Source organism: Narcine bancroftii, chromosome 2, assembly GCF_036971445.1.
Source record: "Narcine bancroftii isolate sNarBan1 chromosome 2, sNarBan1.hap1, whole genome shotgun sequence".
In the NCBI taxonomy this organism is placed as follows: domain Eukaryota; kingdom Metazoa; phylum Chordata; class Chondrichthyes; order Torpediniformes; family Narcinidae; genus Narcine; species Narcine bancroftii.
This window is the reverse complement of record NC_091470.1, coordinates 186,034,964-186,049,453: the sequence shown is the minus strand read 5'-3', so window position 1 is coordinate 186,049,453 and position 14,490 is coordinate 186,034,964. Positions and strand designations below refer to the sequence as shown.

The following is a 14,490-nucleotide window of genomic DNA, read 5'->3' as shown; positions in this document are numbered from 1 at the left end:
ATGGTACAGGTGTACGGAGCTGTACACATTGTATCTATTGAACAGGTGTACTGAGCTGTGCACATTGTATCCATGGTACAGGTGTACGGAGCTGTGCACATTGTATCCATGGTACAGGTATACGGAGCTGTAAACATTATATCCCATGGTACAGGTATACGGAGCTGTACACATTGTATCTATGGTACAGGTGTACTGATCTATACACATTGTATCCCATGATACAGGTATACTGAGCTGTACACATTATATCCATGGTACAGGTATACGGAGCTGTACACATTGTATCCATGGTACAGGTATACAGAGCTGTAAACATTGTATCCCATGGTACAGGTATACTGAGCTGTACATGTTGTATCTCATGATACAGGTATACTGAGCTGTACACATTGTATCCCATGGTACAGGTATACTGAGCTGTACACGTTGTATCCCATGGTACAGGTGTACTGAGCTGTACACATTTTATCCAATGGTACAGGTGTACTATTCTATACACATTGTATCCCATGCTACAGGTATACTGAGCTGTACACATTGTATCCATGGTACAGGTATACGGAGCTGTAAACATTGTATCCCATGGTACAGGTATACTGAGCTGTACACGTTGTATCCCATGGTACAGATGTACTGAGCTGTACACATTGTATCCCATGGTACAGGTATACTGAGCTGTACACATTGTATCCCATGGTACCGATATGCTGAGCTGTGCACATTGTATCCCACGATACTGATATACTGAGCTGTGCACATTGTATCCCACGATACAGGTCTACTGAGCTGTACACATTGTATCCATGGTACTGGTATATGGAGCTGTACGCATTGTATCCCATGGTATAGGTATACTGAGCTGTACACATTGTATCTATGGTACAGGTGTACTGAGCTGTACACATTGTATCCCATGGTACAAGTTTACTGAGCTATACACATTGTATCCATGGAACATGTATACGGAGCTGTACGCATTGTATCCCATGGCACAGGTATACTGAGCTGTACATGTTGTATCTCATGATACAGGTATACTGAGCTGTGCACATTGTATCCCATGGTACAGGTATACTGAGCTGTACACGTTGTATTCCATGGTACAGGTGTACTGAGCTGTACACATTTTATCCAATGGTACAGGTGTACTGATCTATACACATTGTATCCCATGCTACAGGTATACTGAGCTGTACACATTGTATCCATGGTACAGGTATACGGAACTGTAAACATTGTATCCCATGGTACAGGTATACTGAGCTGTACACGTTGTATCCCATGGTACAGATGTACTGAGCTGTACACATTGTATCCCATGGTACAGGTATACTGAGCTGTACACATTGTATCCCATGGTACCGATATACTGAGCTGTGCACATTGTATCCCACGATACTGATATACTGATCTATACACATTGTATCCCATGATACAGGTATACTGAGCTGTACACATTATATCCATGGTACAGGTATACGGAGCTGTACACATTGTATCCATGGTACAGGTATACAGAGCTGTAAACATTGTATCCCATGGTACAGGTATACTGAGCTGTACATGTTGTATCTCATGATACAGGTATACTGAGCTGTACACATTGTATCCCATGGTACAGGTATACTGAGCTGTACACGTTGTATCCCATGGTACAGGTGTACTGAGCTGTACACATTTTATCCAATGGTACAGGTGTACTATTCTATACACATTGTATCCCATGCTACAGGTATACTGAGCTGTACACATTGTATCCATGGTACAGGTATACGGAGCTGTAAACATTGTATCCCATGGTACAGGTATACTGAGCTGTACACGTTGTATCCCATGGTACAGATGTACTGAGCTGTACACATTGTATCCCATGGTACAGGTATACTGAGCTGTACACATTGTATCCCATGGTACCGATATACTGAGCTGTGCACATTGTATCCCACGATACTGATATACTGAGCTGTGCACATTGTATCCCACGATACAGGTCTACTGAGCTGTACACATTGTATCCATGGTACTGGTATATGGAGCTGTACGCATTGTATCCCATGGTATAGGTATACTGAGCTGTACACATTGTATCTATGGTACAGGTGTACTGAGCTGTACACATTGTATCCCATGGTACAAGTTTACTGAGCTATACACATTGTATCCATGGAACATGTATACGGAGCTGTACGCATTGTATCCCATGGCACAGGTATACTGAGCTGTACATGTTGTATCTCATGATACAGGTATACTGAGCTGTGCACATTGTATCCCATGGTACAGGTATACTGAGCTGTACACGTTGTATTCCATGGTACAGGTGTACTGAGCTGTACACATTTTATCCAATGGTACAGGTGTACTGATCTATACACATTGTATCCCATGCTACAGGTATACTGAGCTGTACACATTGTATCCATGGTACAGGTATACGGAACTGTAAACATTGTATCCCATGGTACAGGTATACTGAGCTGTACACGTTGTATCCCATGGTACAGATGTACTGAGCTGTACACATTGTATCCCATGGTACAGGTATACTGAGCTGTACACATTGTATCCCATGGTACCGATATACTGAGCTGTGCACATTGTATCCCACGATACTGATATACTGAGCTGTGCACATTGTATCCCATGGTACAGGTATACTGAGCTGTACACATTGTATCCATGGTACTGGTATATGGAGCTGTACGCATTGTATCCCATGGTACAAGTTTACTGAGCTATACACATTGTATCCATGGTACATGTATATGGAGCTGTACGCATTGTATCCCATGGCACAGGTATAGTGAGCTGGACACATTGTATCTATGGTACAGGTGTACTGAGCTGTGCATATTGTATCCATGGTACAGCTATACTGAGCTTTGCACATTGTATCCATGGTACAGATATACTGAGCTGTGCACATTGTATCCATGGTACAGGCATTGAGCTACTTATATAATTTCCTTTGATACAAACACAATATAGTGTATCCATGATAAGGTGCACTAAAGTACATATTCCATCATACAGGAACACTGAGGCTTATAGATGGGGCACTGTGGTACAGATCCACACAGCTTTATACTCAGGATATCACGGTATAGATGCAGCCTGTTATATCTCCCGTATCCTGCAGTATCGACACACTGTGTCCTATCTTACAGTTGTATCGTAATGCTGCACACTGCAGATTATGATACAGACGCACCACGTTCTGCACATTGGATATTGTGGTGCAGGCATGCTGGGCTATGTACAGGTAGATAGAGCTGTATTGGCATCCCATGTTACAGGTGCGTTGAACTGTATTCATGGTCAACTGCACTGGGTTACATGCGTAGTAAAGGTAGTGCATGCTTTATTCAATGTAGACCATGATACAAGCAAACGCTGTATGCGGCAGGCTATGCTCCATACATTGTAGATCACAGTATGGGATCACTGGGCTCTCCAAAATCTTGAAGCACAATCGCGCAGATTCTGGAAGCCTGACAGAACAACCGGAAATGCTACAAGCACTCGATCAGCATCAATGGTGTGGAAGTTGTGGGGCAATAGGGGCTGTTCCTTCTGCTTTTCACTTCATAAGTTATCGCTGATCATCTGAATCTGCAGGTGCCACTGGTTTTTATTTTGCTTGGTCTGCTGGTACAACCTGTGGCTCCGCACTGTTTGACTTGCTCAGTAACAGTTTTCGTTCAGTCTCTGCCCAACTGCAGACACAGCAATCAGTCCGGTAGGAGTTTTAATTTTTATTTACAGCACAGGTAGAAGCTAATTCTGGCTACTTAAACCCATGCAGACAAATGAACCTACAACAACCCTGTAGGCTTGTGGAGGGTGGGAGAAAACTGAAGTACACGGGGAAAACCGCACCATGGGGCAGCAGGGTTGGCATGGCAGTTAGTGCAATGCCTTTACAGTGCCAGCAATCGGGACCAGGGTTCGAATCCTGCTCTGTCGGTGAGGAGTTTGTACACTCTCCCTTTGCTTATGTAGGTTTTTTCCAGTGACTCTGATTTCCTCCCTGTAATGCGCATTGAAAGAACCAAAGACTTGTTGATCCAAACCAAGGCTTTTATTAACTAAAAGATTGGAGCATATCACAAGTAGGTCGACCAGTCCAGAATGACCTGGTCTGCCTAGGAGCAATCCTTTAAGACCTACCAGTAGCTGTGGCTACACTCTCAGCCAATCACAGTCATCCTACACTACCATCTGTACATATGTACATATACACATTGGTGATAGAATCTGTATTATCACACTCCCACTGTTCAAAATGTGGGGGGAGGTAATTGAGCAGCATGGACTCATGGGCCACATTGGCCTGTTATTGTTCTGTATGTCTACATTTGAAATTTAAAACCCTCGCGGGTTACGGGGAGAATGTGCAAGTTCCTCAAAGACAGCGTCAGATTCGAACATGGGCTGTCGGCTTTGTGATAGCGTTGCACTGACCGTGCCGCTCGGGAGGCAATCCAGTGTCAAACACTGCACAGGGACAAAGCACCAAAGCATTGTCCAATCCGGCAGCCAATGTGACCTGCCCCAAATCCTCTAGATTGTGGGGAAACAATCGGAGATAAACTCTGAGCGCAAGATCGGAGGCCGGGGTAGTAGCCAAACCAAAACCATGAGATCCAAAGGCCACCACAAACCATTTCTGCCCAGAGGGCTTCAGAGAGAGATGATCAGAATCAATGGAACAGCCAGAGACAATTGGTGAGGAACTGTGGTGCAGAGTACAAACTCATGAATCTGCCTGGCAAACCGAGGGTGTTAAAACGTCCTCTCACGTCATGTCCATTTGCAAATAAATCAGCAAAGGGAATAAAAGAGAGTCCAGGAAATTGGAAACAAGATTCATGGAATGGTGAAAATTGCAAATGTCCAGATGCAAAGGGACCTGGGAGTCCTCATGCAGGATGGCCCTGCAGGTTGAGGCGGCAATGAAGAAGGCAAGTGCAATGCTGGCATTCATTTCAAGAGGAATGGAACAGAAGAGCAGGGATGTGATGGTGAGGCTTTTAAAGTGAGACCATGTTTGGAGTATTGTGAACAGTTTTGGCCTCCTCATTTAAGAAAGGATCTGTTGAGGTTGGAGAGGATTCAGAGGAGGTTCACTAGGATGATTCTGGGAATGAAAAGGAGTGTTTGATGGATCTTGGTCTGTACTCGAAATTTAGGAGAATGGAGGGGGGAGGAACTTATTGAAACATTTCGAATGTTGAAAGGCATGGAGTCGATATAGAAAGGTTATTTCTCATGGTGGAAAAGTCCAGGGCAAGAGTGCACAACTTCAGGATTGAAGGGCATCCGCTTACAACAGAGATGCAGAGGAATTTCTTTTGCCAAAAGGTGGTGGGATGTTGTTGCCACAGGTGGTTGTGCATGTCAAGTCATTAAGTGTATTTAAGGCAAAGATTGATAGATTCTTGATTGGGCAGGGCATCAAAGGTTCTGGGGAAAAGGCCGGGCAGTGGGGCTGAGTGGGAGAATGGATCAGCTCATGATTAAATGCTGGGGCAGATTCGATGGGCTGAATGGCCTATTTTTGCTCCTATGTCTTATAGTTGGGAGAAAAATGAAGATTGGGAGTCAAAAAGCATAAGGAAAGGAACTGGATTCCCAAGGATTGGAAATCAGAGAGCCTTGGGTATGTGAATGGATGTGAGGTGAATGAGTGGGATTCAGGATAATCCCCATGGAATGGAAGTGGATAGGGAATGAGGAATCAGGGCAATCCCAAGGAATGAATCCAGGTTCCTGAAGATTGGGAGATGACTGAAAAACTGGGAAATGGAGATGCTAATGGCTGGGGGTGGGGGGGTCAGAGTGATTCTGAGGAATGGGGATGGACAAGGTCACAAGGAGCAGAGGGAGGACAGATGGGAAATGGGGAGAAGTGAAGAGATGTTTCAGCTGACGGTCAAATATTTATTCCCAGGTGATTGAGAGAGGGGGAGCAGGGGCAGGAAGAATGTGGACTGAGAGAAAAGGAGACCCAGGGCCTGTGGGTGACACACAGAGGCTGCAGGGAGGAGGGAGAGAGAGAGAGAGAGGAAGGGAGAGAGAGAGATGTGTGAAGGGAGAAAGGGAGAAAGGAGAGGAGAGAAAGAGAGGTGCAAGAGAGAGCAGGAGAGACTGAAAAAAGGAAAGAGAGAGGGAGAGGGTGAAGCAGGGAAAGAGAAAGGGAGACGTGTTCAATTTTATACCAGAGGTATGAAACTGTGGTACAATTAAACTTGTTACCCATTGTTACGGAGAGAGAAGCTACGGTTACCGTGGTAACAAGGATTTTCTCATGGGGAAATATCTGCTACAATGAAATATTTCCATTGGAGAAATCCTTGTTGGGTGGCGCCAGCTACCTGTGGTGCTGATGGCGATGGAGAGGGGTTCAGTTTGGCGGCCTCTGGACACGCCCCGGATGTAGATGACATACTTGGTGGTGGGTCGGAGACCCAGTATGACGTAGGAGTGGCGGCTGCCAGCCAGCCGGATCTTCTGGACTCTTTCGGAGTCCTGCGCCCTGTACTGGATGATGTAGGAGTCGAAGCGCCCGCCCCCTGTCCACGAGAGTTCCAGCGAGTCAGCCGTGATGTTCGACACCGAGAGGGCACCCAGGGCCTGTGGGTGAGCTGGCCTTGGGCCCTCTTTTACTCTGGAGGCTGGTGGGGTGAGGGGGGGGGGAGGCAAACAGACGAGGAGAGAGAGAGAATGGAGGATGAAATGATCGGCGTCTGCAAATTCGTAATCCTGCCACAATTGTTAGGGGCAAGTTCTTCAAGATGGCCAATGGGTATGAACAGAGCCTGTGGCTCCATGACTCTGGGTAAAAGGACAAATGTTGGTACAGTGGAGATCTCATGTCTCTTGTGGAACTGGGACAGATATCTTGGGGATTGTCTCAGCACCAGACATACAAGATGGATTAACATCCACGGGCCACAGAGAGGGGCAATTAGAACCTGACCCCTCAGTTTCACCACACAGTGCACTGGTCTCCCCTTCCTCTCACCCTTCCCTCCCCAGCCTCCGACTTTCTGTTGCCATTTGGCTTCATCAGTCGGGGTCTGTCCCACCTGCCCACTGTGACATAGCTAGCAAGTCTCCAAGGCTCAGGTTATGGCTGCCACCGAGAAGTGATGGGGTTGGTGGGGTGGGGAGGAGGAATGTAGTTTCTCTCCAAATGGAAGAGTTGGTCATCTTGGCTATACGTCATGAGGTACCTGCTGTCGTTGCTATAAGGGCCATTAACTTTGTCAGCTGCATCCTGTGGACTCCATAGAGATAGATGATGTATCTGGTGCTTGGCCGGAGGCCTGCGATGTAATAAGACCTCCGGTCAGAGGGCACCGTCAGGTTCTGGAAGCCATATGAGCTGTGAGCCCTGTACTGGATGAGGAAGAACTGGAAGACCCGCTCCACCGTCCAAGAAATTTGGAAGGAGTCATCCTTGATGTTCGAGACTCCGGGCCTGGTGGGGGAGGCTGACTCCGGAACATCTGTGGGGGGGGTGGGTGGGAGGGATGGGGGTCCAAGAAAAGGTGCAGGTCAGAAAGATGCCTGATTGCGACCAGCAACAGGGAATGTCCGTCCACATCGCCAGAGGATCCCAACCCAAGTTCCTTGTTCCTGGCAGGATTCCGGGTCCAAAGCAGAGAGGAGGCAGACATGGTTTGAGCAGCAAAGGAGGAAGAGTGAGAGAACAATATAGACAGAAATAAACAGATAAATAAATGGATATATATATATATATATATATATATATATAGAGAGAGAGAGAGAGAGAGAGAGAGAGAGAGAGAGAGAGAGAGGAGAGAGAGAGAAATGGAGAGATGGAAAGATAGAGATGGAGAAAGAGAGTAGAAGAAAGGAAAGGTAGAGTGAGCCCTGGAGAGAGGAGAGAGTGGGGAGCAGAGGTGGGCAGAGATGGGTGGGGAACAGATTTGAGGAGACAGGATATTGTGGAAACAAGACAGGTAAAGTGCAGAAGGAGACAGAGGGAGGGCAGAGAGGGGAGGGGACAGAGAAGGAAAGGGAAATGAAAGATCTAAAAGAAATGAAAAGCAGCAGCGGCTGGAAAAAAGTTGTGGAAACTGCTTTGGATTAGTCCGGAATAAAGTCCAGGAATCTCTTGAAATACCTGGGTCGAGGCAGTTCCTCGAAAGCTATTGACCCGTGAGCAAGTTTTGTTTTAAAGGAAATATTTGCATTCTTTTTGGCTGAGTTGAATATTTCCTTCGTCATCTTTGGGAGGTGTGGCGGATGTACCTTTGGTGCTCACGGTGGCGGACGATGGGGCGGAGCGACGTCCTCCCGACACTCCGTACAGGTGGAAGGTGTACTTGCTGTTGGGGCTGAGGCCGGCGATGGTGTAGGATTGGCTGCTTCCCTTCACTGTGACCTTCCGCATGACCTCCGAACCCTGGGGCCAGTACTGCACGATGAAGGAGTCAAAGTCCCTCCTCGCTGGCCAGGAGAGGCGGACTGAGCTGGGAGACAGAACCAGCGCAGAGAGGGCACCCAGCTCTGCGCTTTCACTGGGCTTTGTGACTCTGTCCCCTGTGGAAGCTACAACACAAACAACAAGCCTTTACTGGCATTTGACACCCCCCTTTCCCCTACGAGCCACGTCAGGCGATGCTGGGAAACAAGAATCGGGGAAAAGATCAACGTGTGAAAGAATAAGTTTAACAAATATGCTTTACAAAGGGTTAATGAATTAGGATAGAAAATACAGTAGCTGCCTGTAAGATGGTGGGAATATAATTGCCTTCTAAACACAGCCTTCTCTGTACTGTAGTGAGATAGTGACTAACTCCCCAAGAATATCAATACACCTTGCCTAAAGGACACCCTGACATTTCCCAGACGGTTCCAAGCTCCACAGGGAAACACAAAATTATTAGGTGTATGAAACTTATAAGGGTCTCAAGCAGAAGGTGTATAAAAGTATGGTGAACACTCTGGTGCTTTGAGTTGGGCTCAGTGCAGAGAACGAGTCACTGAACTCTTTGTACCCCTTCTTCCACTGGCGTAATCAAGGCTAAATAATTGGTTAATTGGTTCTGTTGTTTGTTTCATTACAGTGTGGGGTGATATTAGCAAACAGCAACCAGGAAACTCATGGATATGAGTGAACTTCTGAGATCAGCAGCAATACAAATACCAGATATGCTCATGTAAAAATTGATCTCGTGTAAAAATCGACCCCCTATTTTTGACCAAAAACTGGGATTTTCCATATATCTCGTGTGAAAGTCGACCCTAGTCTCTCACCTCAACCCCAGCTGCCATCCTAGGAACTAACCTTGTAAATCTGCGCTGCACTCCCTCTATAGCGAGGATGTCCTTCCTCAAATTTGGGGAGCAGAAATGGATGCAGTATTCCAGGTGAGGTCTCACCAGGGCCCTGTACAACTGCAGGAGGGCATCACTGCTCCTATACTCCAAATCCCTCTTTATGAAAGCCAACTTGCTGAACTTGCAGGCTAGCTTTCAGTGACTGGTGTACGAGTCCACCCAGATCCCTTTGCACTACGCCACTCCCTAGCTTAACTCCATTTAAATAATACTCTGCTCTCTTATTACTGCCCTTAAAATGCATTACCTCACATTTGAGATGACATCAACATGTTACACGGGATGAGACCCACCCTTGTACTCCTGAGATGACTAAATGGAGATCCAACGGCATGTTTGGAATGCGAGACCCTTGCCCTGGCCCCATGACCTTTTTACCATGGCAACAATGGGATAAAATCCTGATCGGCCAGTTCACCTTAAAACTGTGATACTGTCCTCTCCAAAACTTTATTTCAGACATACAGCACGGTTACAGGCCCTTCTGGCCCACGAGCCCATGCCACCCAAATGCCCGAATTAACCTACCACCTCCATACGTCTTGAATGGTGGGAGGAAACTGGAGCACCTGGAGGAAACCCACACAGGTCACAGGGAGAATGTACAAACTCAGTACAGGCAGCACAGGATTTGACCCCGGGTTGCTGTAAAAGCATCACTATGACCATGCCATTCCTAAGGGGATGTGTGGACTAAAATGGATGAGGAATAGATTGTGATTGGTTCTGCATCTTCTCGGCAGAGATGACATGAAATGAAACGACCTGAAGCGGACTTGGAAAAATGGTGGAACTGGTGGAACCATAGCGCTAACGCTGGCATGTACCCAGAGAGAGTGGGGAGTGGAAACATAGCACTTCTCTGTGGGGTCTGACTGCCCAGTCCTACTGCTGACAGGTCCGTAGAAGCCTTAAATGGCCTTTATTATAAAAATTTTGCAACTGTGGAGTCTGGGCCCATGATAGCGACACCTGTAGCCTCGAAGGGTTTCAGACTCCAGGGAGACGGCGGACTGGCACAGGGCACTAACAAATGGGGAGAACACCCCATCGTACGTGTAAGAGAAGCAGAAGAGATGACACAACAGGATGGTGACCACGGCGGCAGACCAGCGAGCGGCACCGCTGCTAAAGAACACGCAGGTGGCGGACTGTTGGTAACTCGAGGCAAGGAGCCCAGGTAGGCTGTGGGCAATTGGAGACTTGAGGTCAAAGGACTCACACCAGGCCATGGACTGCTGGAGACTGGCTGAAGGGGTACCTGGTATCGGAACCGGATATGAGAGGATGCTGAAGGCAAGAAGGGCTCCTGAGGGTCATCGGGTGCTGAAGGCTTCCTGATTGTGTCAGAGGTTTGAATCTGGAGCTCGGACGCCGATGGGTTGGACTGAAGGCTATGTGGCTTTAGAGGCTGTGGGAGCACTGGAGGTGAATCCACAGATGCTCAATGACTCTGAAAGGACTTGCTTTTCTCTCTGTGACTGTAATTTCGTAATTTTTGCTGATGACAAATCTTTACGGCCAGTTAAAATGCAATTTCATGTAATATTACATCTGTTTTATTACATGATGATAAAATAATCTTGGGAGTACCTGTGGTGTGAGTGACAGTGCCTAGCGGCCTGGAGAGTTGGCTATCGGAGAGCCCATGAACACGTAGCGTGTAGGCCACACGAGGCCTGAGCCCTCTGATGGCCGTAGATCGCTGCTCACCAGTCACCGTGAGGTTGCTCACGTCCGCAGAGCCCTTAACTCCATATTGAATAAGGAAGGAGTCAAAAGTTCCTCCTGCTGTCCAGGAGAGTTCAAGGGAATGCCCAGTAACCCTAGAAACTGACACTCCATCCAGACTGGGCACGGCCATTGGCTTTCGATCCTCCTTGACTGCGGAGGCTGAAATTCAAAACACACGGTCATTAGCCGGTCTCCGTGTCCCATCTCCTGGGTAATGACTGAGTCCTGGGACAGTGGGATGGTTGGGGATGGTATATATGTATAATAGAGATAGAGAACGAGAGGGAGAGAGACAGAGAGAGAGAGAGAGAGAGAGAGAGAGAGAGACAGACAGAGAGACAGAGAGTCAGAGAGAGAGAGGAAAGAGAGAGAGAGGAAAGAGAGATGGGAGAGGGAGCAGAGACAGGGATGGGAAAGAGCAGGCGAGAGAGAGAGGGAGAGGGAGAGAGAGAGAGGAAAGTGAGATAGGAGAGGGAATAGAGACAGGGAGACTGGGATGGGAGAGAGAGGGAGAGTGACCCCACTCTCTCTAAATGGATCACCCACGTTTAATGACATCTCTCATCCTAAGGCATCTTCATCAATGTAAAATCTCCCAGGAAATTTTCACGAGAGCATTTTACAAAAACAACCTGACCTTAAGCCACATTGAGATGTATCGGGGCAAGCAACCAGAAGCTGGGGGGTGGGGGGGGGAGTGGGAGAATAAGTATTAAGAAGGGTCCAAAGAGGGAGAGAGGCAAAGTGATTGCAGAGAATTGGGGAAGTGCAACCATACTCGTTACCCCCATGGGACAGGCCAGTAAATTGTGCTCCTGTTCCATGCTGATAATACTATATCTGCCGCAATAGCATTGAACTCCTAATGGCCACCCATTTCAATTCTCCATCCCATTCCCTTGCTGACACGTCTATCCATGGTCTCATAGTCTGCCAGACTGAGACCACACGTAAATTGGAGGAACAACACCTCATCTTCCATCTGGGTGCCCTCCAACTGGATGGCATTAATATCTTTTTGCACAGATATGATAAATTCTACCTTGTCTCTTTCCCAAAACGTCGGTGATGTATCTCTGTCTCCTATAGATGTGAAAGGACCGGCTGAGTTTCTCCAGCATTTCGGTGTGTTTACTACAACCACAGCGTCTGCCGCTGGTCTCGTTTCATTCTGATGATACTACACTTCATGCGCTAATGGCCGAAGGAGCGAACTGGAATACGGAGGCTGTCTTTGTTATTTCCACCCATGTTCGGCCAAAGGCCAACAAGAAACTGGTGGATTCCAAATGCCCATTTGCTGAGGACCAACCTCTGGTACCCCAAATCCGTGGCACAATTCAAACGCCATCTGCAAGTTTGCCGATGACTCTGCCCATCATCGGCAGAATCACTGATGCCAATGAGGAATCATATGGGAGGGAGGTGGATCAGCTGGTTGAGTGATTGAGTGGTATCACAACTCAACGTGAACAAAACTAAAGAGCTGATTGTGGACTTCAGGAAGGGGAAATCAAGAAAACGCAGACCAGTTCTCATCAAGGGGTCAACAGTGGGCAGGGAAAAGAATTTCAAATTCCTGGGTGTCAACATCTCTGAAGATCTACCCTGGGGCCATCATGTTGAGGCAATCACCAAGGAGGCTATATTTTGTTTGGAATTTGAGGTGATTTGTTGTGTCACCAAAGACCCTTGCAAATTTCTACAGGTGTACCATGGAAAGCATTCTGGCTAGTTGCATCACCGTCTGGCACGGAGGCCCCAATTCACAGGACAAGAAAAGACTACCAAGGGTTGTGAACTCAGCCAGCGCCATCACGGGCGCCAGTCTTCACTCCATTAAGGACATCTACAAGAGGTGGTGTCTCAAGAAAGCAGCCTCTATCCTCAAGGATAGAGAGGGAACCCCCCCCCCCCCACCACCACCCAGGCCAGGCCCTCTTCTCACTGCCACCATCGGGAAGGAGCCTGAAGATAAGCCCTCACTGGTACAAAAGCAGATGCTTCCTCTGCACCGTCCGGTTCCTGAATGGATGGTGAATCACAGACATGACCCTTTTTATCTTTCTTTGCACAATTTATTTTAAATAGTATATTTATGAAAATGTAATTTATAGCAATTTTTTCACGTGTATTATTGCTGCTGCAAAACAACAAATATCCTGACACATGTTCATCATGTGATTCTGATCCTCAGTGCCCAAGTACTCCCTGTCCAACATAGAGGGCAAACTCATAGTCCCTGAATCAGCCACAAAATCCAGGGCCACCCAACACACACAGCTCCTGGATCCAGGCCTCACACTCTGTCTGCCTACTGCAAACCTTAAAGGACCTTCAATGAACTCGGAATCCAACTATTAGTCCGCTCATCTCCACCCACTCACCCCATGTTTACCAGCGGCGGTGGTCAGGCCATCTCTATCATATGGCACTCAATTAGAACATTACAGCATCAAAAAGGCCCTTCGGTCCTTCCAGTCTAGGCTGAACTACTATTCCCTTGCCGACACATCTGTCCATGGTCTCATGTTCTGCCAGACTGAGACCACCCGTAAATTGGAGGAACAACAGTCCCACTGATCTGCATCCAGTCCACATCCCTCCGTACCCCTCCAATCCATGAACCTGCCCTAATCCTTCTTAAGTGTTAAAATTGAGTGCCCACATTTATCACTTCAGCTGGCAGTTCATTACACACTCCCATTACTCTCTGTGTGAAGAAGTTCCTCCTGATGCTCCCCCTAAACTTTTCCCCTTTCACCCTTAACCCACATCCTCCAGTTTGTACCTCACAGACCCTCAGTGGAAAATGCCTACTTGCATTTACTCTGTCTACACCCCTCATAATTTTGTATATCTCTAACAAATCTCCCCTCGTTCTTCTATGCTCCAGGGAAATAAATTCCTAACCTGTTTAACATTTTCCAATAACTCAGTTCCTGAAGTCCCGGCACCATCCTAGTAAATCTTCTCTGCACTCTTTCTACCTTATTGATATCTTTCCTGTAGTTCGGTGACCAAAATGGCAAACACTACTCCAAGTATGGCCTCACCATGTCTTATACAACATTACCAGAACATCCCAACTCCTCTACTCAATACTTTGATTTATGAAGGCCAACGTGCCAAAAATTCTCTTTACAGCCCTATCCACCTCCGATGATACTTTCAGGGAATTATGTATCTGAATTCCAGATCCCTCTGTTCTACCGCACTCCTCAATTACTCCGTTAGACACCTACACATCTATTGCAAATGTGAAGGGTGAGGTTAGAATATCTCAGAAGACTGAAGGTGAAGAATCTCCCCACACCCATGACAAGACGGACAATCCTCATTGTGTGGAGTGGAATGACCTTGCCATATTGGAAAAAA

General features: G+C 47.1%; 1 protein-coding gene across 1 annotated transcript in view; it reads right to left on the bottom strand.

Moving 5' to 3' along the window:
• Window positions 1-14,490, bottom strand: part of LOC138753014 (tenascin-X-like) — a 161,621-nt gene that overhangs the window by 37,480 nt on the left and 109,651 nt on the right. The window contains exons 55-61 of the mRNA XM_069915608.1: window positions 12,336-12,505; window positions 10,972-11,271; window positions 10,653-10,800; window positions 10,322-10,563; window positions 8,287-8,586; window positions 7,242-7,517; window positions 6,381-6,680 (exon numbers count right to left, since the gene is read on the bottom strand). Of these exons, the coding sequence (XP_069771709.1) occupies window positions 6,381-6,680; window positions 7,242-7,517; window positions 8,287-8,586; window positions 10,322-10,563; window positions 10,653-10,800; window positions 10,972-11,271; window positions 12,336-12,505 (1,736 nt within the window). The remainder of the gene's footprint in view (window positions 1-6,380; window positions 6,681-7,241; window positions 7,518-8,286; window positions 8,587-10,321; window positions 10,564-10,652; window positions 10,801-10,971; window positions 11,272-12,335; window positions 12,506-14,490) is intronic.